General features: G+C 43.3%; 1 protein-coding gene across 9 annotated transcripts in view; it reads left to right on the top strand.

The window, feature by feature from the left end:
* The window catches only part of otud7a (OTU deubiquitinase 7A), a 141,055-nt gene that overhangs the window by 70,719 nt on the left and 48,984 nt on the right, over window positions 1-21,352 (top strand). For 7 of the 9 annotated variants that reach the window (XM_078199889.1, XM_078199886.1, XM_078199883.1 and 4 more), the window contains 3 exons: window positions 5,268-5,422; window positions 10,908-11,078; window positions 17,994-18,212. In XM_078199889.1, the coding sequence (XP_078056015.1) occupies window positions 5,338-5,422; window positions 10,908-11,078; window positions 17,994-18,212 (475 nt within the window). In that variant the 5' untranslated portion in view covers window positions 5,268-5,337. Of the gene's footprint in view, window positions 1-1,296; window positions 1,430-5,267; window positions 5,423-10,907; window positions 11,079-17,993; window positions 18,213-21,352 lie in introns of all 9 variants that reach the window. The other 2 variants (XM_078199887.1, XM_078199892.1) reach the window with 1 other exon arrangement.

The raw sequence follows: 21,352 nt of genomic DNA, 5'->3' as shown, positions 1-21,352 counted from the left end.
CCCCTTCAGTTAATTCTTGTCCCTTTCCCCATATGGACTGGTTCTGGTTTATACCTTGCCTCAAGTGTGTCTATATCTGTTTCCAATAATGCAAATTGAACGGCCATGTTTGTTTAGTACCATACTTTTCCTTTAACTGGCTGCTGTAAACTCTTCCATCACACTCCATATCGCTTATTATCAACCAGAATGAATTCTACCACTGCCTCCTGGTTCAACTCCTTTCTCCTCTCCTTCCTTTTATCCAGCTATTGTGCTTTTCTTTCTGTATGACCATGGCCTCCCTCTCCCCTCGTAACCTGATTCACCTTTAGTGGCTCCCCAACAATTCTTATTTTCATAACGTCATCTTAGTGTTGGATCCCTCTAGAATGAGTTTCTTTGTGTAATTTCCTTAACATTTTTCAGAAAGTACATCCCAGAACCAGTCAGCCATTGTTGCAGAGCGCCAATTCAAATGGTCCCAACTTTGCTCCCAGCAACACCTCACTGAATATACTTGGAAGCTGATTGCTCCAACTAATCTTTCCTACCTCTTCCCTTTCAACCAATTCTGTCAGAAAACCTAATTTACCACTGCTTTCACATATGTCTCCAGAATATACCTTTATCTGTGAGTGAGGTCCTCGTTCCCTGGAAATGCCTTAATCATTTGCCTTGTCCAGCAGCCAAACTGTCATGATGGTGACACATCTGAATTTAGTCTCTCAATCTACTTCTACGGGACCTTCTCTTTGTCAATCTTTTTCTATTCTTACTATCTCACTCAAAAATGCCCTAAGCTTTTTGTCTGCTTCTGTACTGTGATGTCTCTCTCTGTCTTCTCTCACCAATGCACTGTGAGACTCCTTATCCTCAACCCATAGCTCAGGCATCCTCTTCCTCTGTTATGACTTTGCCTTCCTTTTCCTCCCTCCATCTCCCCCTCTAAACTCCGCCACTCATATTCTTGGGAACCTCCTTGACTTCATCATTGTGCTGGCTCTCTGTACCCAAGGTTTTGATCACCTGAAGCAATCTTTGTCCTTATCCTTGACTTTGATCTGCCATTTTCTCATGGCACCTCTGCTTTGATTGACTGCTTAATCACCTTTAACACCAAAAACAGAAAATGTTGGAAAATCTGAGCAGGTCTGACAGCATCTGTGGAGAGAGAATAGAGCTAATGTTTCGAGTCTGGATGACCCTTCATCAGCTGAATCACCGTCTTGTTTTTGTCTTTAACACCCTTGTGCCCTTTAATTAGAGCACTGTCTCCCATTCTACTACATCCACCTTTCCTTTTGCTTCCTAAAGTCAGAGGGACATTGACCTGAATACTCTAGCTGTAGAATTGGCCGAGTCGTCAATCACCGGATTGGACTTGACTGCATGAAATGCTACTGTGCTTCCACTGAAACCATTTATAGTTTGAGGATCATGCTAAAAGGTAAGGATAACACCATGCCTCAATCTCACTTCAATCAACCCCTGTTCTTGATTCTATGTGCTACCTGACACTGTCACTGTTTCCTATATCTGCACTATATCACTCAGCTAAAAAATTCCGTTGGAGTAGCTGGAGAGGACAAGACCATAAGACATAAGAACAGAATTAGGCCACTCGGCCCATCGTGTCTGCTCTGCCATTCAATCGTGGCTGATACCTTTCTCATCCCCATTCTCCTGCCTTTTCCCCATAACCCCTGATCCGCTTATTAATCAAGAACCTATCTATCCTTATCATAAAGACACTCAATTAATTACCTGGCCTCCACAGCTTTCTGCGGCAAAGAGTTCCACAGATTCACCACTCTCTGGCTGAAGAAATTCCTCCTCATCTCTGTTTTAAAGGATGGTCCCTTTAGCCTGAGGTTGTGCCCTCTGGTTCTAGTTTTTCCTACTAGTGGAGACATCTTGTCCACGTCCACTCTATCCAGGCCTCGCAGTATCCTGTAAGTTTCAATAAGATCCCCCCTCATCCTTCTAAACTCCACCGAGTACAGACCCAGAGTCCTCAACCATTCCTCATACGATGAGCTCTTCATTCCAGGGAACATTCTTGCGAACCTCCTCTGGATCCTGTCCAAGGCCAGTACATCCTTCCTTAGATACGGGGCCCAAAACTGCTCTCAATACTCCAAATGGGTCTGACTAGAGCCTTATTCAGCCTCAGAAGTACATCCCTGCTCTTGTATTCTAGCCCTCTCGACATGAATGCATTTGCCTTCCTAACTGCCTACTGAACCTGCACTCCTTAAGAGAATCTTGAACAAGGAGTCCCAAGTCCCTTTGTGTTTCTGATTTCCTAAGCATTTTCCCATTTAGAAAATAGTCTATGCCTCCATTCCTCCTTCCAAAGTGCATAACCTCACACTTTTCCACATTGTATTCCATCTGCCACTTCTTTGCCCACTCCCCTAACCTGTCCAAGTCCTTCTGCAGCTCCCCTGCTTCCTCAATACTACCTGTCCCTCTACATATCTTTGTATCATCTGCAAATTTAGCAACAGTGCCTTCAGCTCCTTCTTCCAAATCGTTAATGTATATTGTGGAAAGTTGTGGTCCCAGCACTGACCCCTGAGGCACGCCACTAGTCACCGGCTGCCATCCTGAAAAAGACCCCTTTATCCCTACTCTCTGCTTTCTGCCAGTCAACCAATCCTCTATCCATACCAGAATGTTACCCTTAACACTATGTGCTCTTAACTTATTTAACAGTCTCCTATGTGGTACCTTGTCAAAGGCCTTCTGGAAATCTAAGTAAATCACGCTCACTGGTTCTCCTTTATCTAATTTCCTTGTTACCTCCTCAAAGAACTCTAACAGATTTGTCAGACATGACTTCCCCTTGACAAAGCTGTGCTGACTCAGTCCTATTTTATCAGGCACTTCCAAGTACTCCGCGACCTCATCTTTAATAATGGACTCTCAAGTCTTGCCAATGACCGAAGTCAGGCTAACAGGCCTATAATTTCCCCTCTGCTGCCTCCCTCCCTTCTTAATCAACAGTGTTACATTAGCTACTTTCCAGTCCTCTGGTACCCTCCCTGCCTCCAGTGATTTCTGAAAGATCACCACCAGTGCCTCCATAATTTCCTCAGCTATCTCTTTTAGAACCCTGGGGTGTAGTCCATCCGGTCCAGGTGATTTATCCACCTTCAGACCTTTCAGTTTCCCCAGAACCTTCTCCTTAGTGATGGCCACTACACTCATCTGTGCCCCCTGACTCTCTGGAACTCTGGCATCCCACTGGTGTCTTCCATCGTGAAGACTGATGCAAAATAACTATTCAGTTCCTCTGCCATTGCTTTGTTTCCTATTATTACTTCTCCAGCCTCAGTTCCCAGTGGTCCAATATCTATTTTTGCTTTTCTTTTACCTTTTATTTATTGAAAAAAACACTTCCTATCTTCTTTTATATTACTAGCTAGCTTACACCCATATTTCATCTTCTCCCCCCTTTATTGCTTTTTTAGTTGCCCTCTGCTTGCTTTTAAAGGCTTCCCACAAATGATTTATCATCTCTAACCTCCACTTTCTTTCTAAGGCCAGAGAAGATGCTGTTGCACATGAGCTGCATAACCATCTCTCCTAAATTCCTTAGTCATAGAATCCTACAGTGCAGACGGAGACCATTCGGCCCAGCGAGTCTGCACCGACCACAATCCCACCCATAACCCCATGCATTTACCCTAGCTAGTCCTCCTGACACTAAGTGGCAATTTAGCACGGCCAATCCACCTAACCTGCACATCTTTAGAGTGTGGGAGGAAACCGGAGCACCCGGAGGAAACCCACACAGGCACAGGGAGAATGTACAAGCTCCACGCAGATAGTGACCCAAGCCAGGAATCGAACCCTGGCGCTGTGAGGCAGCAGTGCTAGCCACTGTGCTGCTGTTTGAATCTCTGCAGTCTGACTTTACACAACACTAACATTACTCTAGCTAAATTCATGAATGACATCATTTTTGGCAATGACTGTGGGGCTTTAACTCTTTTTGCTCCTGTTACGATCAATTACGGCATCCACCTCCAATGCATCTCTTTTTACAGCTCCATGAGACCGCTTTACCACTGGAACTCCAGGATCTAACAAAAATCTGCCCTCTGCCCTGTCTCTTCCTAATCTGCATTTTGCTGTTTGGTGTCTGGTCAGCTTTCATTGATACATTATTCTGAATAGTATCGCATTCACAAAAATTGTCACCAATGCAGTATCTCTTCACATTCCTCTGTAAACTGAATCTTCCAGTAGCCCAACAAAAGAACAACAGCAACAGTTTTAGAAATTGAATGAAGCCTTATTCCAGACTTGGGAACAGCGAAGCCTATAGATAAGTCTATAGAAGCCTCTCTAGAGCTTATGTTAGTGAAGGTTCACTGTCTCATTCAATATAATACTTTTTTGGAGATTAAGTTACTTTGTTTGCGTTTTGATGTCATTTTTACACAATTTTGATTGATTTTGTTTAGGTACAAACCTGCAAATTAAATTAGATTAAGTTACTCTGCCGTGACACTGACTCATCTCAAGCACTGGTGATCTTGTCATTTGCAAATTATGCAGTTTATTGTGCTCTTGGAATACAAGCCCAATAAAATCCCTTTGTTTAAGTGAATGAGTGCATCAACTATCAGTACCAAAAATGTGTTATAGGCATATCAACAGAAAATGCTGGAAATACAAAATGCGTCAAACAAGATCTGTGGAGAGAGAAACGGTTAATGCTTGAAGTTGATGACCTTGAGTCATCATTAGCTTGAAACGTTAACTCTGTTTCTATCACCCCAGATGCCACCTGGCCTGTTGCGTATTTACACCATTTTCTGTTCAGATTTCAGCACCTGCCTTTGTATATGTGTAACAGACATGTTGTTACTGGCCAATAAGCAGAGTTGCTTTGGATTTTAATTCTGGTCCTTAATTACTTATTGCGGTGAAATAGGAATAGTCATTAACTTTCTGTTGAATGCTGTTTGCAGTTGTGGATTGTTTTCTTTATTCTTTCGGTTCCTAAGATATGAGTCATTGTCACACACTGGTGGGGTTGTTACTTTCACAGCTACTGGATGGTACAAACAGTTAGGAGTGAGCTGCTGCATTCATATTACTTTGCAGTAGCAGAAAACAAGCAAGTAATTCTGTGAGGGTTGTGATACTTCCCTGACTGGCTGCAGCAATTAGTGGGAAGTAGCCAGGAACTCCTCTTGGATTGGTGATTGATATAAAGTTTGTTTTCTACGCCCTGGAAGCTGTTTTTATTTTCTTTTTATTTTCAACAGATGACCGAATAAAAGCCTGGCGACCAAAACCAGTTCTACTGTGGGTCAAATAGTGCATCTACATGATCACATGACTCTTGATATGGATGCGGTCCTGTCAGACTTTGTTCGCTCCACGGGGGCAGAACCTGGTCTGGCAAGAGACCTGCTGGAAGGTGAGTTAAATGCTGGAGAACAAATATTGTTAAGTTTTACATGCGGTTGTGTAATATTTACTAAAGAAGGGTAGAGTATTTCTGCGATACGCATAATTTCTGACATCCTTTGCCATATTCAGTATTAGTTATAAAGTTTAGAATTTCTGGATGTAGCCACTCGGTACAGGAGTAGGGCTTTCTGGTTGACTTTTGGCAAATCTGCTTACTTTACTGCCACATTAACATGTTACAATGTAGAACATTGCTACTTATGCTAATTGCTCATATTTTGCAGAAGTGTGAAATAAGCGTGAAATAAAATTATTCTTTGAAGTTGCTTTACTCCATACTGGTCAGAATTGTGTCTCTATATGTAACTTAGATACTTCACCTTAGTCCCATTCTTGTTTCTATTTGAAGATAAGGTTGAAAGATTTGACAGGTATTCAAAGAGTCTGGACAGAGTAGATAGGGAGAAACTATTCCCATTGACGGAAGAATCGAGGACAAGAGAGAACAGGTTTTAGGTAATTGGCGAAAGAAGCAATGAAGAAAACCTTTTTCACACCACGTGGTTAGGATTTGGAATGCCCTGCCTGAGAGTGCGATGGGATAGGATCAATTGAGGCATTCAAGAGGAACTTGGATTAGTATCTGAAAATGAGGAATGTGCAGGGTTACGATAAGGAGACGGGAAAGTGACTCTTCATGAATTTCTCCTTTTGAGAGCCAGAATAGACGTATCGGGCCTAATGACTGACTTCTGTGCTGTAACTGTTCTGTGATTCCATGATATTGATGTCTTCACTGCAGCAATCTGTTTCTGAGCATTGAGTTTGTGTATCGATGTCAGGGCCCTTCATCAAATTCCTGCCAACCTCTTTGGGGGAAGTGTAGATACTGGCAGAATTATATTGGGGCATATGTTGTTGGTAGACATTAATTCTTGAAGATTTCCTATCCATTGGATTGAGACAGAATGACTTTCTTGTTCCTATAATGGCTCGATACACTTCGAGAGCTCCAACTGTGTTCAACTAATGTGAAGTAACGATTTTGAGTGGAGTGGGAGATTCATCTGTGTCCATCAGAGCAGTAGTATGTCCTTCACATCACCTATTCTTGTCCCATCTGGATCTTTATAATCGGAATAACATAGAAACAGAAAATAGGTACAGGAGTAGGCCATTGGGCCCTTCGAGCCTGGACCACCATTCAATATGATCATGGCTGATCGTGCACTTTCAGTATCCGACTCCCTCTTTCTCTCGATACCCCTTGACTCGTTTAGGCACAAGGACCAGGTCCAGCTCCCTCTTGAACATATCTAAGAAGATGGTCCCAGCAGCTTTCTGTGGTAGAGAATTCCACAGGTTTACAACTCTCTGGGTGAAGAAGTTCTTCCTCATCTCAGTCCTGAATGGCTTACTCCTTATTCTTAGAGTGTGACCCCAAGTTCTGGACTTCCCCGACATCGGGAACTAAGCTTTGCAGTCCTGTTATATCCTATCATGAATGGTGGTGGAACATTAAACAACTGCTGGAAGAGGTGGCTCCACAAATATCCCCATCTTGGATGGGAGAGCCCAGCACATCAATGCCAAAGACAAGATGAAGCATTTGCAACATCCTTCAGCCAGAAGTGCTGAGTGGAAGATCCATCTCGTTCTCCTCCTAGTCCCCCAGTATCACAAATGTCTCAGCCAATTTGATTCACTCCACATGATATCAAGAAACAGCTGAAGGTACTGGATATTATAAAGGCAATGGGCTCTGATAATATTACGGCAATAGTACTGAAGACATGTGCTGCAGAATGAGCTGCATTCCTAGCCAAGCTGTTCCAGTACAGCTACAATATGGGCATCTAGCTGACAGTGTGAAAAATTGTCCAAGCTTGTCCTGTGACATGTTGGGAATTGTGCCAAAAAGGACAAATCCAATCTGTCAAATTACCACCCCATTGGTCTACTCTCGGTCATCAGGAACAGCACGGTGGCACACTGGTTAGCACTGCTGCCTCACAGCACCAGGGACACGGGTTCGATTCCCAGCTTGGGACACTGTGCAAACTCCACACAGACATTCTCCCCGTGTCTGCGTGGGTTTCTTCCAGGTGCTCCGGTTTCCTCCCACAGTCCATAGATGTGCGGGCTGGGTGGATTGACCATTCTAAATTGCCCCTTCGTATCAGGGGGACTAGCTAGGTTAAATGTATAGGGTTATGGGGATAGGACCAGTGATATTGTGGTCAGTGCAGACTCGATGGGCCGAATGGCCTCCTTCTGCACTGTAGGATTCTCTGATCGGCAAAGCGATGATGGTGTCATCAACAGTGTTATCAAGCAGCACTTAATTAGAAATAATTTGCTCACTGACATTCAAAAGTTTGTGTTCTGCCAGAATCACTCAGCTCCTGGTCTCAATAGAGTCTTGGTTCAAACATAGAAAAAAGAGCTGAACTCCAGAAATGAAGTGAGAGTGACTGTCCTTGCCATCAAGGCAGCATTTGACTGAGTATGGCACTGAGGTGCCCTAGCAAATGTGCAGTCAATAAGAATAAAACTCTTACTGGTTGGAATCATACCTGGCACGAAGGAAAATAGTTTTAGTTGTTGGAGGTTAGTCATCTCAGTTCCAGGACATAACTGCAGGTGTTTCTCAGTCGAGTTCTAAGCCCAACCATCTTCAGCTGCTTCATCAATGCCCTTCTTTTCCAGAAGTGGGAATATTCTCTGATGATTGCACAATGTTCACCTCTTGCAACTCCTCAGATACTGAAGCAGTACATGTGCATATGTAGCAAGACCTGGACAATATCCAGTCTTAGGCTTAGAAGTGGCAAGTTATATTTGTGCTGCATAAGTGCCAAGCAATGACCATATCCAACAAGAGAGAATCCAACCATCTCCCCTTGACCTTCAATGACACTGCCGTCACTGAATCCCCCACTAAACAACATCCTGAGATTACCAGTGACCAGAATCAGAACTGTACCAGCCATGCAATACTGAAGCTACACGAAAACACAGTGGCTGGGAATTCTGTGGTGCGTAACTGTCTCCCCAAAGCCTTTCCACCATCTGTAAGGCACAAGTCAGAAGTGTAATGGAATATTCTCCATTTGCCTAGATGAGTGCAGCTCCAACAACTTTCAAAAGATTCCAGGACAAAGCTGCCCGCTTGAATAACACCCCATCCACCACCTTAAACATTCACTCCCTCTTCACCCGACACAATGGCAGACTCACTACTGCAACTCACAACAGCACCTTCCAAACTCACAACTTCTATCACATTGAAGAATTGGGGATTTGATTTGATTTATTATTGTCACATGTGTTGGGACACAGTGAAAAGTATTGTTTCTTGCGTGCTATACAGACAAGCAGCAGGTGCATGGCAACATCACCACCTGAAAGTTCCCCTCCAAGTCACACATCACCCTGTCTTGGAACTATATTGCCGTTCCTTCACTGCTGGTGTGTCAAAATTCTGGAACTCCCTTCTTAACAGCACTGTGAATGGACCTACATCATGTGGACTGCGGCAAATCAAGAAGGCGACTTACCACCACCTCCTCGGGCAATTAGGGATGGGCAATAAATGCTGGCCTAGCCAGTGATGCCCATATCCCATCTAAAAAAGAATTTGATTGCTTGTGATCACCATCTAATAGTCTTCAAAATGACCTGCAGCACACTGTATTCTCCGTCTGCTTGGCAACAGAGACTTGTTGACACCCCTGTTGCACTAAAGAGGGTATTGTCATGAGTTAGTACAACAGCTTGTACTGCAGTTTGGTGAGCCATGGGTGATAAAGGAGCAAATGACCCTTTGGCTGACTGCAGTATGCATGTAAGAGGTCCTGGATTAATATTTTTCACAGAAAATGAATAACACATTATTTCACTTGGTATTCTTTGTATTATTTTGAACCATACAAAGTGAGTTTTGTAATTCCTTTGCTTTATGTTGCTACCATCAGCCAGATTTCCTTTAAAGTTGTAAGAGTTGCAGCAGAATTGAACTTTGAGCAGGAGTAGTGCTGGGGCGGTTCCTACTCCATCTAAATAATAGTTAATACGCATGTATGAAATTCCATGGCTGCCTAATAAAACCTAGCTCAGTGGATGCGGATTGTGTAATGAGAGTGCTATAATGTGATGCATTAAAAATGCTCCCAATGAGAAATGTGCATTTTTAAAAAATCATGCCTTGCGTTTGTTTCATTTATATCCACCCCTCCATCGTCCTGTCATGAAAACATCAGCATTTGCTGGAGTATGCTGTCATCAGCACTGATAGTTTTATGGTGCCATGATCCAGCAGTCGAGCTTCATCTCTAATATCGTTCAGGTATCAATATCTGGGAGGGTTATCATTGATTAGAAACTCAACAGGACCACCCAAAAACATACTGTGGCTACAAGAGCAACCCAGAGACTGCTGATTACAATGTCAGTCAAAATCTATTACATAGGGAAAGCTCACGTGTGTTTACAGCCATGTCTTTGTATATTACAGAATTTTTGCACGTCTGTCCTTAGTCTTTATTAGTGTATTGACCATGTTCCTCAGTTTAATATTAACACATTTTTCAGTCTTGCCGGGAAATTCTGCCCACTTTTTAAAATTCCCTTACCCGTGTCACAATGGCTTGTTGGTAAGAAAGAAAATAAGGCAGAATTTTCTGGCCGCGCTTGCCCCAAGGCCGTAAATTCCTGCCCCAAGGGCAACGGACCTTTTGCATGGTCCACCCACACCCACTACGATTCCTGTGGCAGACGGGAGGGGAAGATTCCACCCTGAGTATTTACTACTTCCAGACAGAACTTTTTATTCCAACTTGCATAAAACTCCAATCAAAGATCATCACCTGTTTCCACTCTATATGCAGCCAGTGATGTGCTTAACCAATTAAACTCTAACTACTAACTTCATCGCATGTTGACTATTTCCTATCCTAACAACATTAAGTTTCAAAAGTGCAGGTTTTCACCTTTTTGCATCTTGCAGTGAAGTTAAGGGGTGCTGAAGTTATTTTCAATTTAGAGATTAAGCTATTTTGAGCTAGAGATTAAGCTTTTCTTTTTCTTATATGGTGATTGTAGGTCCAATTGAGTGGAGAAATTCCCTGCCCTGAGGTACATTCCTGAATCAGTTGGGATTTTACAATAACTTTCATTGGGTCTTTTCTGATGCCAACCTACAATATAGTCAATTAAATGAATTAATTCACTCAACTTTTATTGATTAGCAATCATATAACAGGTGTGTCGCCAACTATTTATTTAAATGGACTTTTTAGAAACCTATTGAACAAATATTTCTGCATTGACTGGTTCTGAATTTATTTTAAAGTTGCAAAAAATGCTAATACAGTCCCCGAGGAGCTGGCATCCTAAATAAAGGAGTGTAGGGGGAAATTAACTGATGCTTTTTCCTCTGGATAGCATTACCTTGGGATAATAATGTTCAATGTACAATTTTATGTTCGTAGGTAAAAACTGGGATCTGAGTGCAGCGCTGAATGACTTTGAACAACTTAGGCAAGTTCACACTGGGAACTTGCCTCATGTGTTCAATGAAGGAAGCTTCTACAAACAGCAAGAAAAAGAGTTGTCCAATCAAATGAACAAGTCTGAGCAGAGACAGGATGAGATTGCTCAAGGTAATGTGGTTAAAACTGTAGGGACACATCATTCCTACAGATATTTTCAATAATTTTAAAGATCTTGCATAATTTACAGTATAGTGGCTTGCACCTGTAACTACAAAATAGAATAGAAAATTCTGGAAATAGACAAGGCTATTGATATCAGAAAGATCTTTACTCAATCTGTCTTTGCTGTGCCACATTGGTAATTGTTTACTTTGAGGTGGCACAGTGGTTAGCACTGCTGCCTCACAGCACCAAGGACCCTGGTTCAATTCTGGCCTTGGGTGATTGTCTGTGTGGAGTTTGCACGTTCTCCCCATGTCTGCGTGGGTTTTCTCTGGATGCTCCAGTTTCTTCCCACATTCCAAAGACATGCAGGTAAGGTGGATTGGCCATGTTAAATTGCCCATTGGTGCTCCAAGCTGTATAAGTTGGGGGAATTAATGGGGTACATAGGGTTATGGAGATAAGGCCTGGGTGGGATGCTCTGTCGGAGAGTCAGTGCAGATTCGATGGGCCAAATAGCCTCCATGTGCACTGAAGGAATGCTATGATTCTATAATACATTGTGGGAGAAAGCTTTCTGTGTGCTAGCTCCCTAACTGAGGCTTGAGTACAACTCTGAGTGACTGAACAACTTGGGCAGGTTTCCACAGGAACCTGGCCATATTCAATGCAGGAAATTTCAACTAACAGCAAGATAAAGAACTGTCCAAGCAGGTGAACAATTGTGAGTGAACTTTTTTTGAAAGACAGGGTAACATTGCTCAAGGTGATATGGTTAAAGGGCTTGTTTTTAGTAATGGGATTGTGCACAGATGCACCTTGAATATGTGACATATCAAAAACACATTAATATAAAAACCCAAAAGCTGCACCTGCTGGAAATCTGAAACGAAAACAAAAAATACAAGAAACATTCAGCAGACCCACAGCATCCGTGGAGAGCCAAATTAGTTAGTGTTTCAAATTTGGACCCTTTGTCTAAATATCATCCAATTTTGGGCAAGTTCACAGCAGGAAAATGGGCCTGTAATTTGTGCGTTCCAGGGCATTGTATACATGAATAGTCCAAAGATGCCCTGGCACCACCCTCGGCCTGAGAGTTCCCAGGTCTAAGGATTGCACAGAAATTGCCTGGGAAATTCAGATTCAAATTTCCTTTAGCAAACAACTGATGATGTGATTTTAAATTGTAAACTATGGATGGTTCCATATTATACAGCAATAGTGACCCAGGATAAAGCTAGACAAATTAAAATCAATTCTAGCTTCAAAGTAACTATAGCACTGACCCACCCCAACCTTCCATGAGCATCCCCCTGACCTGCCCACTCCCCCAAGGGACAGTTCCTTCTCCCAACATCCCCCCCCCCCCCCCCCCCAACCAAAACAAATCCTACCCACTTATCCTACCATAGAATCCCGACAGTGCAGAAGGAGGCTATTTAGCCCCTTGAATCTGCACAGCTCAGTATCTTAGCCAGGCTCTCCCCCTGCCCCATCCCATAATCTTGTGCATGGCCAATCCACTTAACCTACACACCTTGGACAGACACTAGGTGGCAATTTAGTATGGCCAACCCACCTAACCTGCACATCTTTGGACTAACCCTAATGCAGAGCACCCAGAGGAAACCCATGCAGACACTTGGAGAATGTGCAGACTCCATACAGACAGTGACCCTAGGCCGGAATCGGACTCGGGTCCCTGGTGCTATGAGGCAGCCGCGCTAACCATCATGCCATCGCTTATACCTTCTACATCAAACATATCTCTAGCTTGTCAAGGTGGCTGAACCTTTAAACTTACTTGTTTATAACAGCTAGTGCTGTAAAAGAAAAAGGCTGTGTGGCTTACTTACCTTCGACTCTCCTGGACTCGACTAGAGGCTTTCAGGCCTCAGAAACCTGCTGCGCAAGAAGGATCTCACCTAGCTTGGGCTCAATCCAACTCCATTGCCACTCCACTGGAAGTTATGGGCCAAATCCTGTTCTCGCCAACAATGCTGTCAACCTGCTGAGTATCTCTAGCATTTCCTAGTTTTGTTTCATGATGTGCATTGCTGTTTCTAAACATTTTGTACATTGTTGTTTGAACCCCTGGGAGTGATGATCCAGAAGAGAACGATGACCTACTTGTGTCACTTCACCCTTTTTTATTTTGGATGTGTGCTGCTGGTTTCCATCTGAACTGTTGGAGGGCTACACTTTATACTTCCAACAGCCACTCTGAGAAAGTGAAATAAAACTCTGACCTTGGATGTTACTGGAGGTGTAAACTTCCATTGAGATTCTGGGCAACAACAAGTGCACTGCATGCGAGTTTCTGACTGCATATTTTTGATCTGGAAGCACTGTCCAAGAATGTGTGAAATTTTAAATAAGTCCCATCTGTCAATAAAGACTGGGGTTGTTCTCCTTGGAAAGACGGAGAATGAGGGGAGATCTAATAGAGGTATACAAGATTATGAAGGGTATAGATAGGGTGAACAGTGGGAAGCTTTTTCCCAGGTCGGAGGTGACGATCACGAGGGGTCACGGGCTCAAGCTGAGAGGGGCGAAGTATAACTCAGACATCAGAGGGACGTTTTTTACACAGAGGGTGGTGGGGGCCTGGAATGCGCTGCCAAGTAAGGTGGTGGAGGCAGGCACGCTGACATCGTTTAAGACTTACCTGGATAGTCACATGAGCAGCCTGGGAATGGAGGGATACAAACGATTGGTCTAGTTGGACCAAGGAGCGGCACAGGCTTGGAGGGCCGAAGGGCCTGTTTCCTGTGCTGTACTGTTCTTTGTTCTTTGTTAAAGGCTCGTCAGAACATCCTTGTGTATTTAAACCCAGAGCACGTTCAGAATTTCAAAATCGTTACAGTGCAGGAGGAGACCATTTGGCCTATTGTGTCTGCACTGGCTCTCCAAATGAGCATTATGGCTTTGTGCCATTCTCTAATCTCTTTCCCCATGCTATTACATCCTTTCTACTCAAATAATCATCCAATGCCCTCTTGGATGCCTTGATTGGACCTGCCTCCTCTACAATTCCAGGCAGTATATTCCAGACCCCGACCCTTCTCTGTGTGGAAAAGTTCTTTTCTCACATCAGATTTCCTTCTTTTGCAAATCACTTTAATTCTGTGCCCTCTCATTCTCGATTCTTTCTCCCTATCTGCTCTGTCCAACCTCCTCATGATTTGGAACATCTCTATCATAGAATCATAGAAACCCGACAGTACAGAAAGAGGCCATTCGGCCCATCGAGTCTGCACCGACCACAATCCCACCCAGGCCCTACCCCCATATCCCTACATATTTTACCCGCTAATCCCTCTAATCTACGCATCCCAGGATTCTAAGGGGCAATTTTAGCATGGCCAATCAACCTAACCCGCATATCTTTAGACTGTGGGAGGAAACTGGAGCACCCGGAGGAAACCCATGCAGACACGAGGAGAACGTGCAAACTCCACACAGACAGTGACCCAAGCCGGGAATCGAACTCAGCTCCCTGGAGCTGTGAAGCAGCAGTGCTAACCACTGTGCTACCGTGCCGCGTTGTGTTCTATCAAATCTCTTCTTAGCCTCCTCCTCCTCCAAGGAGAGCAGGATGGCAGGGGGCATTGCCTGGGTGTCAGTGTGTCAGTGTCAGGTGACTGTGGGTATGGGTTGGGGGTGGGTGTGAGGCCTCTGTCTGGGGGAGGTGTGGGATCGGGCACCCTCATGGCTGCGTGGGGGAGGAGATATGCCCCATTAATTTAGTGGGAGTGGGGAGGTTGCCCCTCGGTGCTGAAGATTTGAGGATCCCACTGTCAGAGTTCTCTTGGGTAACAGCAATCTAAAAGCACTCAGTCGATTCTTTACACAAACAGCGCTGGACACCATGCGTCCAATGCAAGGTTTTTAATTACTTGTGCACAAGGAGAGCCCCCTACAACCAACACGGGATGACTGGAGCAGTTCTGAGGTTACAGAGAAACAGCTCAGCAGTTATAGTCAATTACAGCAAATCAGGAACAAGAGATTTTTCACATCTTTCATTGACATACATATCCACCAATCATAGCATAGCCTTTTGCCCTTTCTTATCCAGTAGAAAACCAATCCTTCATGAGCATAATATGTCCCCATATCTTGCTATTTGGTAATTGTCATGGTAACGTGTTCTTTATTTTCATCCTGTTGTCCTAGCCTGGAATGCAGTGTTTATGGAACAAGGTTTTACATATACTCGCTTGTCCTGCATACGTCAGTGTTGACCTGACTGAAGGCCTGTTTGGCTAATAATCCTTTCCCATTTCTTGACAGAGTTTTTTTATTGACAATTATGGAACTTTAATTTTCACAATTGTTGTAACCTAACTTCCACACTCGCTTGGTCAGGAGGAGCTCGCCATTTCTGGGGAGGTGAGGTTTGGGGTGGGCAGTCTGTCACTGAACTCTGCTATAGGGGTGCCCTTTAAAGATGGCACCCTGATCTGTGTGAAGCCAGGCTGATTGATGTGCTTCCTGCTGGGGAATTTCTTTTCCCAACAGAAGGTGGCTGAATCCCACCTGGCAACACTACTCGCACCAGCGGGAAACATACTGGTATTTCTGGTGGCAGCAGCATTTAGTTTTTTTTAAACAGAGAATTGTGGCCAGGATCAGATGCCTGAATACATGGCTCAAAGATAGATGTGTGTTTTGATTCATGGGGCACTGGCACTAGTTCTGGGGAAATAGGGAGCTGTATTGTTGAGAGAGTCTTCACTTGAAACGAGCTTGGACCAGTTTACTGGAGAATCATATAACTAGGGCTTTAAACTAAATAGAGAGGGGGAGGATTCACATGAGGGGAGATTTGGAAAGTTAAAGAGAAGCAATAGTGCAGAGTAACAACACATGGAATGACGAGCAGTATGCGACAGAAAGGGTCACTGTACAAGCAGAAGAGTGCGTCAAAGAGCAATATCAGAGTAGAGAAAAATGGTAAAAAGACAAAATTCAAGGCTCTTGAACACTGCACGACAGAGGGATTGGGTGTCATCATACGTAAATCACAAAACATCAGCACGCAGGGTGCAGCAAGTAATTAGGAAGGTAGATGGAATGCTATTGCACAGCGGGAAGGATATAATAGCAAAAAGTAAAATGGTCTTTTTACAATTGTACAGAACATTGGAATTCTCTTCCATAGAGTACAGTGTGGATTCAAACTGTAGAATGGGCTCATTCTCCCTTGTTTCCTTCAACCATTCTTCATTTTTTAAATGTACATTTTAATTTCACTTTATTTTTCAACTTTTATCTACTTTCAGCCATGCCATTCTGTTATTCAGGTTCAGGCACTTCACTGCCATGCATGTTGCTGTGTATTGGCTGATGGGGAAATCATACAAGTTATTTCAAGGGATGTGAATTTCGCTGGCTAGGCCAGCATTTGTTGTTCATCCTTAGCTGCCCTTGTTGCTATGTTTGATTTTCTTTCTATGTGAGTTGGTGTCTTTAAAAGCTGCTGCCCAGTTGTCCTCTCTCAAAATATAATGTCCCATAACTTCAGTTCTCCATAGGCGGTCATACCTGGGAAATATCCTAGGAGATGCATGCAGGGACCCCTTGGAAGTCCCCACACAAGGACTGCAGGAACTTCCGCAGGAAATTCAAACTTCCAATGGTCAGTTACCCTGCACTGGCAACCATCTGATACATCAATTCAAATCAGAATCTTCAGATGGTTCACACTCTTGTAGCAGAGTAGTTACACAGGAAAAGGTAAAGGTTTAAAAGTTCTTTAACCCCTGGGTAACTAGAGTTTTCATCTATCTTTTCCAATGAACATGACACTCTGACTATTTCCCCTAAATACTGTCACCACAATCCCCCCTGACCAACTGACCACCTGGCCTGCCTCCTCCTCCAAAAGAGCAACCAAACCTCTCACGTTGACCATCAACACGTTGGTCACCTGACAACATTCCCTTGAACATCCAACCATCCCCCCCCCCCCCCCCCACCAACGAATGCACCTCCCGTCCCCACCTGCCCAGATACCAGACTTACAATGCTCATGGACTGAAGATTTTTTTTCTGACACTTGTTTGATTCCTCTCCTACAGTTGTGTAAAACTATGTAGAATACCAGTGAAGCATCACTTATTTAAATGGAGTATGTTTGATTAGGTTGCAAAAATTTGTGGTGAAGGTTGGTCTTATTCTCATAACAACAATTATTCTTGCACAGTGGGATATAACATGGTTCTCAATTGGCTGGCATTGAAAGAATAAATTTATCAATGTTGGTGATGAAAACATTGCTGAAATTGATTTTAATACCGGCATTTAAATTGGACCGGCCCTTGTTGCAACATATGGAACTGTACATTATAATGGTTTCCTCTGATTCTGGCAAGTTCATTTTCAATCTGAATCCAAACAAGAAATTATTTATATATTATTTTTATACTAACACATTGTAGCAGTTTGGCAGCTCTGATGAAGTAAATTGCCTTTTCCAGAGTTCCAAAGAAGAATCGCATTGGATTCAAAGTGTTAACTGTTTGCCCACAGATGCTGCCCAGACCTGCTGAGATTTTTGAGAACTTTCTTTTTATGTTAAATCTCCAGCATCTGCAGGATTTTGTGACTGACCCGAGTGGTCTCATTTTGACAAAGCGCATTAACCATCTATATCAACATAATGGTATTGAAACGTTTACACCCTTGGATGATGGTGGATGTCCTCTATCTTTTGTTTAAAGTGGAGGGAAAACGTTTAACAGTCCTGTTTCATAAGCTAATTCTTTGTAGAAGTTAATTGAATCCTCTTGTGCAGTTGAGATTGCATCTGTTTTCTATACCGTTGAACTGTTGCTGATTCTAGCTATTTTCTAGCCAATCAGAATTTGTACTTTTTAGTACTTCATAATTGATTTTTCTCATCCAATATAGAAAAACGCCTCTCACGAGGAATTTCTCATGCAAGTTCAGCTATTGTGTCCCTCGCTCGATCACATGTGGCAAATGAATGCAGTAGTGAGCAGTTTCCTTTAGAGATGCCCATTTATACATTCCAGCTGCCTGATTTAAATGTGTACAGTGAAGATTTCCGAAGCTTTATTGAACGGGATTTGATTGAACAGTCGACAATGGTGGCCTTGGAGCAGGCAGGTGAGAAAATCTCTTAAAAGGTCTCGTGTGCCAACACTGTTAATCAGTGGGGAAGAGGTGGTGGTGATTTTTGGAGTATGATGGGACATAACTAGGTGCTGGGATCGCAATCACTGATAATGTACATAAATGATTTGGGCTCAAATTAATGGTGTATGTGTCAAAATGACAGATGACGCCAAATTCAAGGATATAGCTAATAATGTTCAGGACCACACCAAAATACAGGAAGACATAAATATACTTGGGATTTTAAAAAAGCAGATAAATTTCAATATAGCAAATTATAAAGTGGATTGTTTTGCTAGGAATAAGAAAGTCACTTCTTGACAGATAAATTAAATACAGATAAAGAAAAGAGATACGGAAGTACAGATATAGATGTCAGTAAAAGCAGCAATGCAAGTTGTTGAAGCAAATAAAGGGCAGGGTCATTTCCAGAGTAATAAAATACCAATGCAAGGTGATAATGCTAAATTTATATAGCACTTTGGTTAGACCGTCCAACAAAATAGATAATGAATCACTGGATAGGAATGTTATCAGAATTGAGAGGAATTAACTCTTGAGAAAGATTTGACAGACTGAGGTGAACGTTTCATGAAAAGTGAAGACTAAAAGGAGACCTGAATTATGAAGGGATTCAGTAGAGTGGAAGTGGAGAAAACGTTATCACTGCCGGATGAGTCTAGACATAAATATCAGCCGGTCACAATTCGATCAAATGAAGAATTTATTGGAATGCTGAAAATGTATAGCTTGCCGTCACATGGAGTGTTTGAAGTAGAGAACATTGGCACATTTAAGGGAGGATTGATGTGAAGATGTAGAAGAGGCTTGTCCACGTGGAGGGCCAAATTTCAAAATTATTCTCACTCAAGGGGCCAATGAGCAAATATTGCAAAGATAAAGTCTGGCACAACATTAAACACAAATTTCAAAAAAGAACCGAGGTCTGAAAGGAGCAACTTGTTGAGCAAAAAATATCAAAGCGATGAATTGATGAAAAAGAACAAGTTCAGACAGGCCTCGACTTCACAACATTTGAATTACGATGAACGACACTTGTGATGTTTATAAATTGGCACTCTGTTTTGACCTTTTGATATTGGTTTCGGCCTTATGACACCATGCCAGCGAGCAAGTATAACCGTTTATATGTGAGCATCAACAATCTGTCTTGCCCAACTTCCAGACTCAAGATGCTCAGTTGCCTTTCCGACACCATTTTTACTTGGTGAATCTTTGTGCTTACAAACATTTTTTTAAAGTTTAGTGTTTCTTTGGCCATGTTGTTGTATATTACTGGTCTATAATTGATTAATTCCAAATTTTGGATAATTTTACTGAGAATTTATAACATTGTTCTTATGGGAAAATTGGTTTGGAATTACCATGATTTGAGTTGATACACCGTTTACAGGAACCAATTGTGTCGTTAGTCCGAGGACTGCCTATAAAACGTAAAGAAGATTATTAGTGTGGTAGGATCTATGAGTATGTCTGGCTCACTCCCAGTTTCAGGGTGCTTATTCACTCATTCACTCCAGTGTGGGAGTGGATGAGAGTGTTAATTTATTCATGGGATGTGGATGTTGCTGTATAGACCAGCATTTATTGCCCACCCTTAATTGCCCTTGGGAAGGTGGTGGTGAGTTGCCTTCTTGAATGCTGGAAGTCCATGTGGTGTAGGTACACCAACAGTGCAGTTAGGAAGTGAGTTCTAGGATATTGACTTGGTGACAGTGAAGGAGTGGCGATATATTTCTAAGCCAGGGTGTGAGTCACTTCGGAAGGGAACTTCCAGGTGGTGTTGTTCCCATGTGTATGTTGACCATGTCCTTCAAGATGGTAGTGGTCGTGGGTTTGGAAGATGTTGTCTAAGGAGCCTTGGTGAATTCCTGCAGTGCATCTTGTAAACACTGCTGCAACTGTGTGTCACTCGTGGAGGGTGCGAATGTTTGGGGAAGGGGTTGCTTTGTCCTACATAGTGTCAAGCTTGTTGGAGCTCCACCCATCCAGGCAAGTGGGGTGTATTCCATCAAACACCTGACTTGTGTCTTATAGATGGTGGATTGACTTTGGGGAGTCGGGAGGTGAGTTATTCGCTGCAGGATTCCTGGCCTCTGACCTGCTCGTGTCACCACAGTATTTATACAGCTTGTTCAGTTCCATTTCTGGTCAGTGGTAACCACCAGGATGTTGAGAGTCCATGTTGGTATGTGGGGGTGAGGATATATGAGAACCCTGAAACTGGAAGTGAGCCTGATTTAAGCGCATGTTCCCCCCCACCCCCCCCCCCCCGCCCCCGACTGCTCACTCCCTTTTTCCCCACTGCCCCACCCACAACCCCTGCCCTGCTCCATTCACCCCTCTGCCCCAAACCCACATTTCCCCCATGCACACGCTGTCACCATGTTCACTCAAGCTGTCAGTCACAGGTGGGTCCTTTTTGGCTCCCACACGGCCCAGGTCCTAGGACTTAACTTCTCTTCCCACTGTCTGCTGCTTATCCAATCAGTCTGCTTTCTCCTGCATTTGCTGCTGATGAGCCTGAGGAATCAGCCTGTGATTGGCTGAGCAGCTTAACTGCATTTTTCAAATATAAGTCAATCCGATGTCCAACAAGTTTCACGGGCTGTCCAGAGGCTGAGGAGCTAATGCGACCTGCCGGCTGTGAGTTGGACAAGCTGCAACAAAGGGATACAGGGAAGGTTTTAAAAGGTTTAGAGTTTAACAAAAGAACACATGAAATAGAAGCAGAAGTAGGCCACTAAGTTCAAGCCTGTCTCAGAATTCAGTACAATCCGAGCCAATCTATGCCAGCCTCAACTCCTTTTTTCTGTGCCATTTCCATATAAACAAGGGCTTAGACCAGTTGAGCCAAATGTCCTGTTTGTTTGCTGTAAATTCCACATGGAGCCAGGCTCGTGGCAGAGGTAGAAGAATGTGAACTGTTCCTAGGGATCATGTCTGTCTCCACCTTGAATCTCTGTGGCTCATTGAGCCAGAGCACAAGCTGCAGACATGCGAACACAAGACTGGGAGATGTACGTTGGTGGTTTGCTCCAGGTCTCTAACATACCTGTATATGGGGAGAGACAGTAAGGAGTCTAACAACACCAGGTTAAAGTCCAACA

Source organism: Mustelus asterias, chromosome 29 (assembly GCF_964213995.1).
Source record: "Mustelus asterias chromosome 29, sMusAst1.hap1.1, whole genome shotgun sequence".
Lineage (NCBI taxonomy): Eukaryota > Metazoa > Chordata > Chondrichthyes > Carcharhiniformes > Triakidae > Mustelus > Mustelus asterias.
Note: the sequence above shows the minus strand (reverse complement) of the source record. Positions and strands in the feature narration are given on the sequence as shown.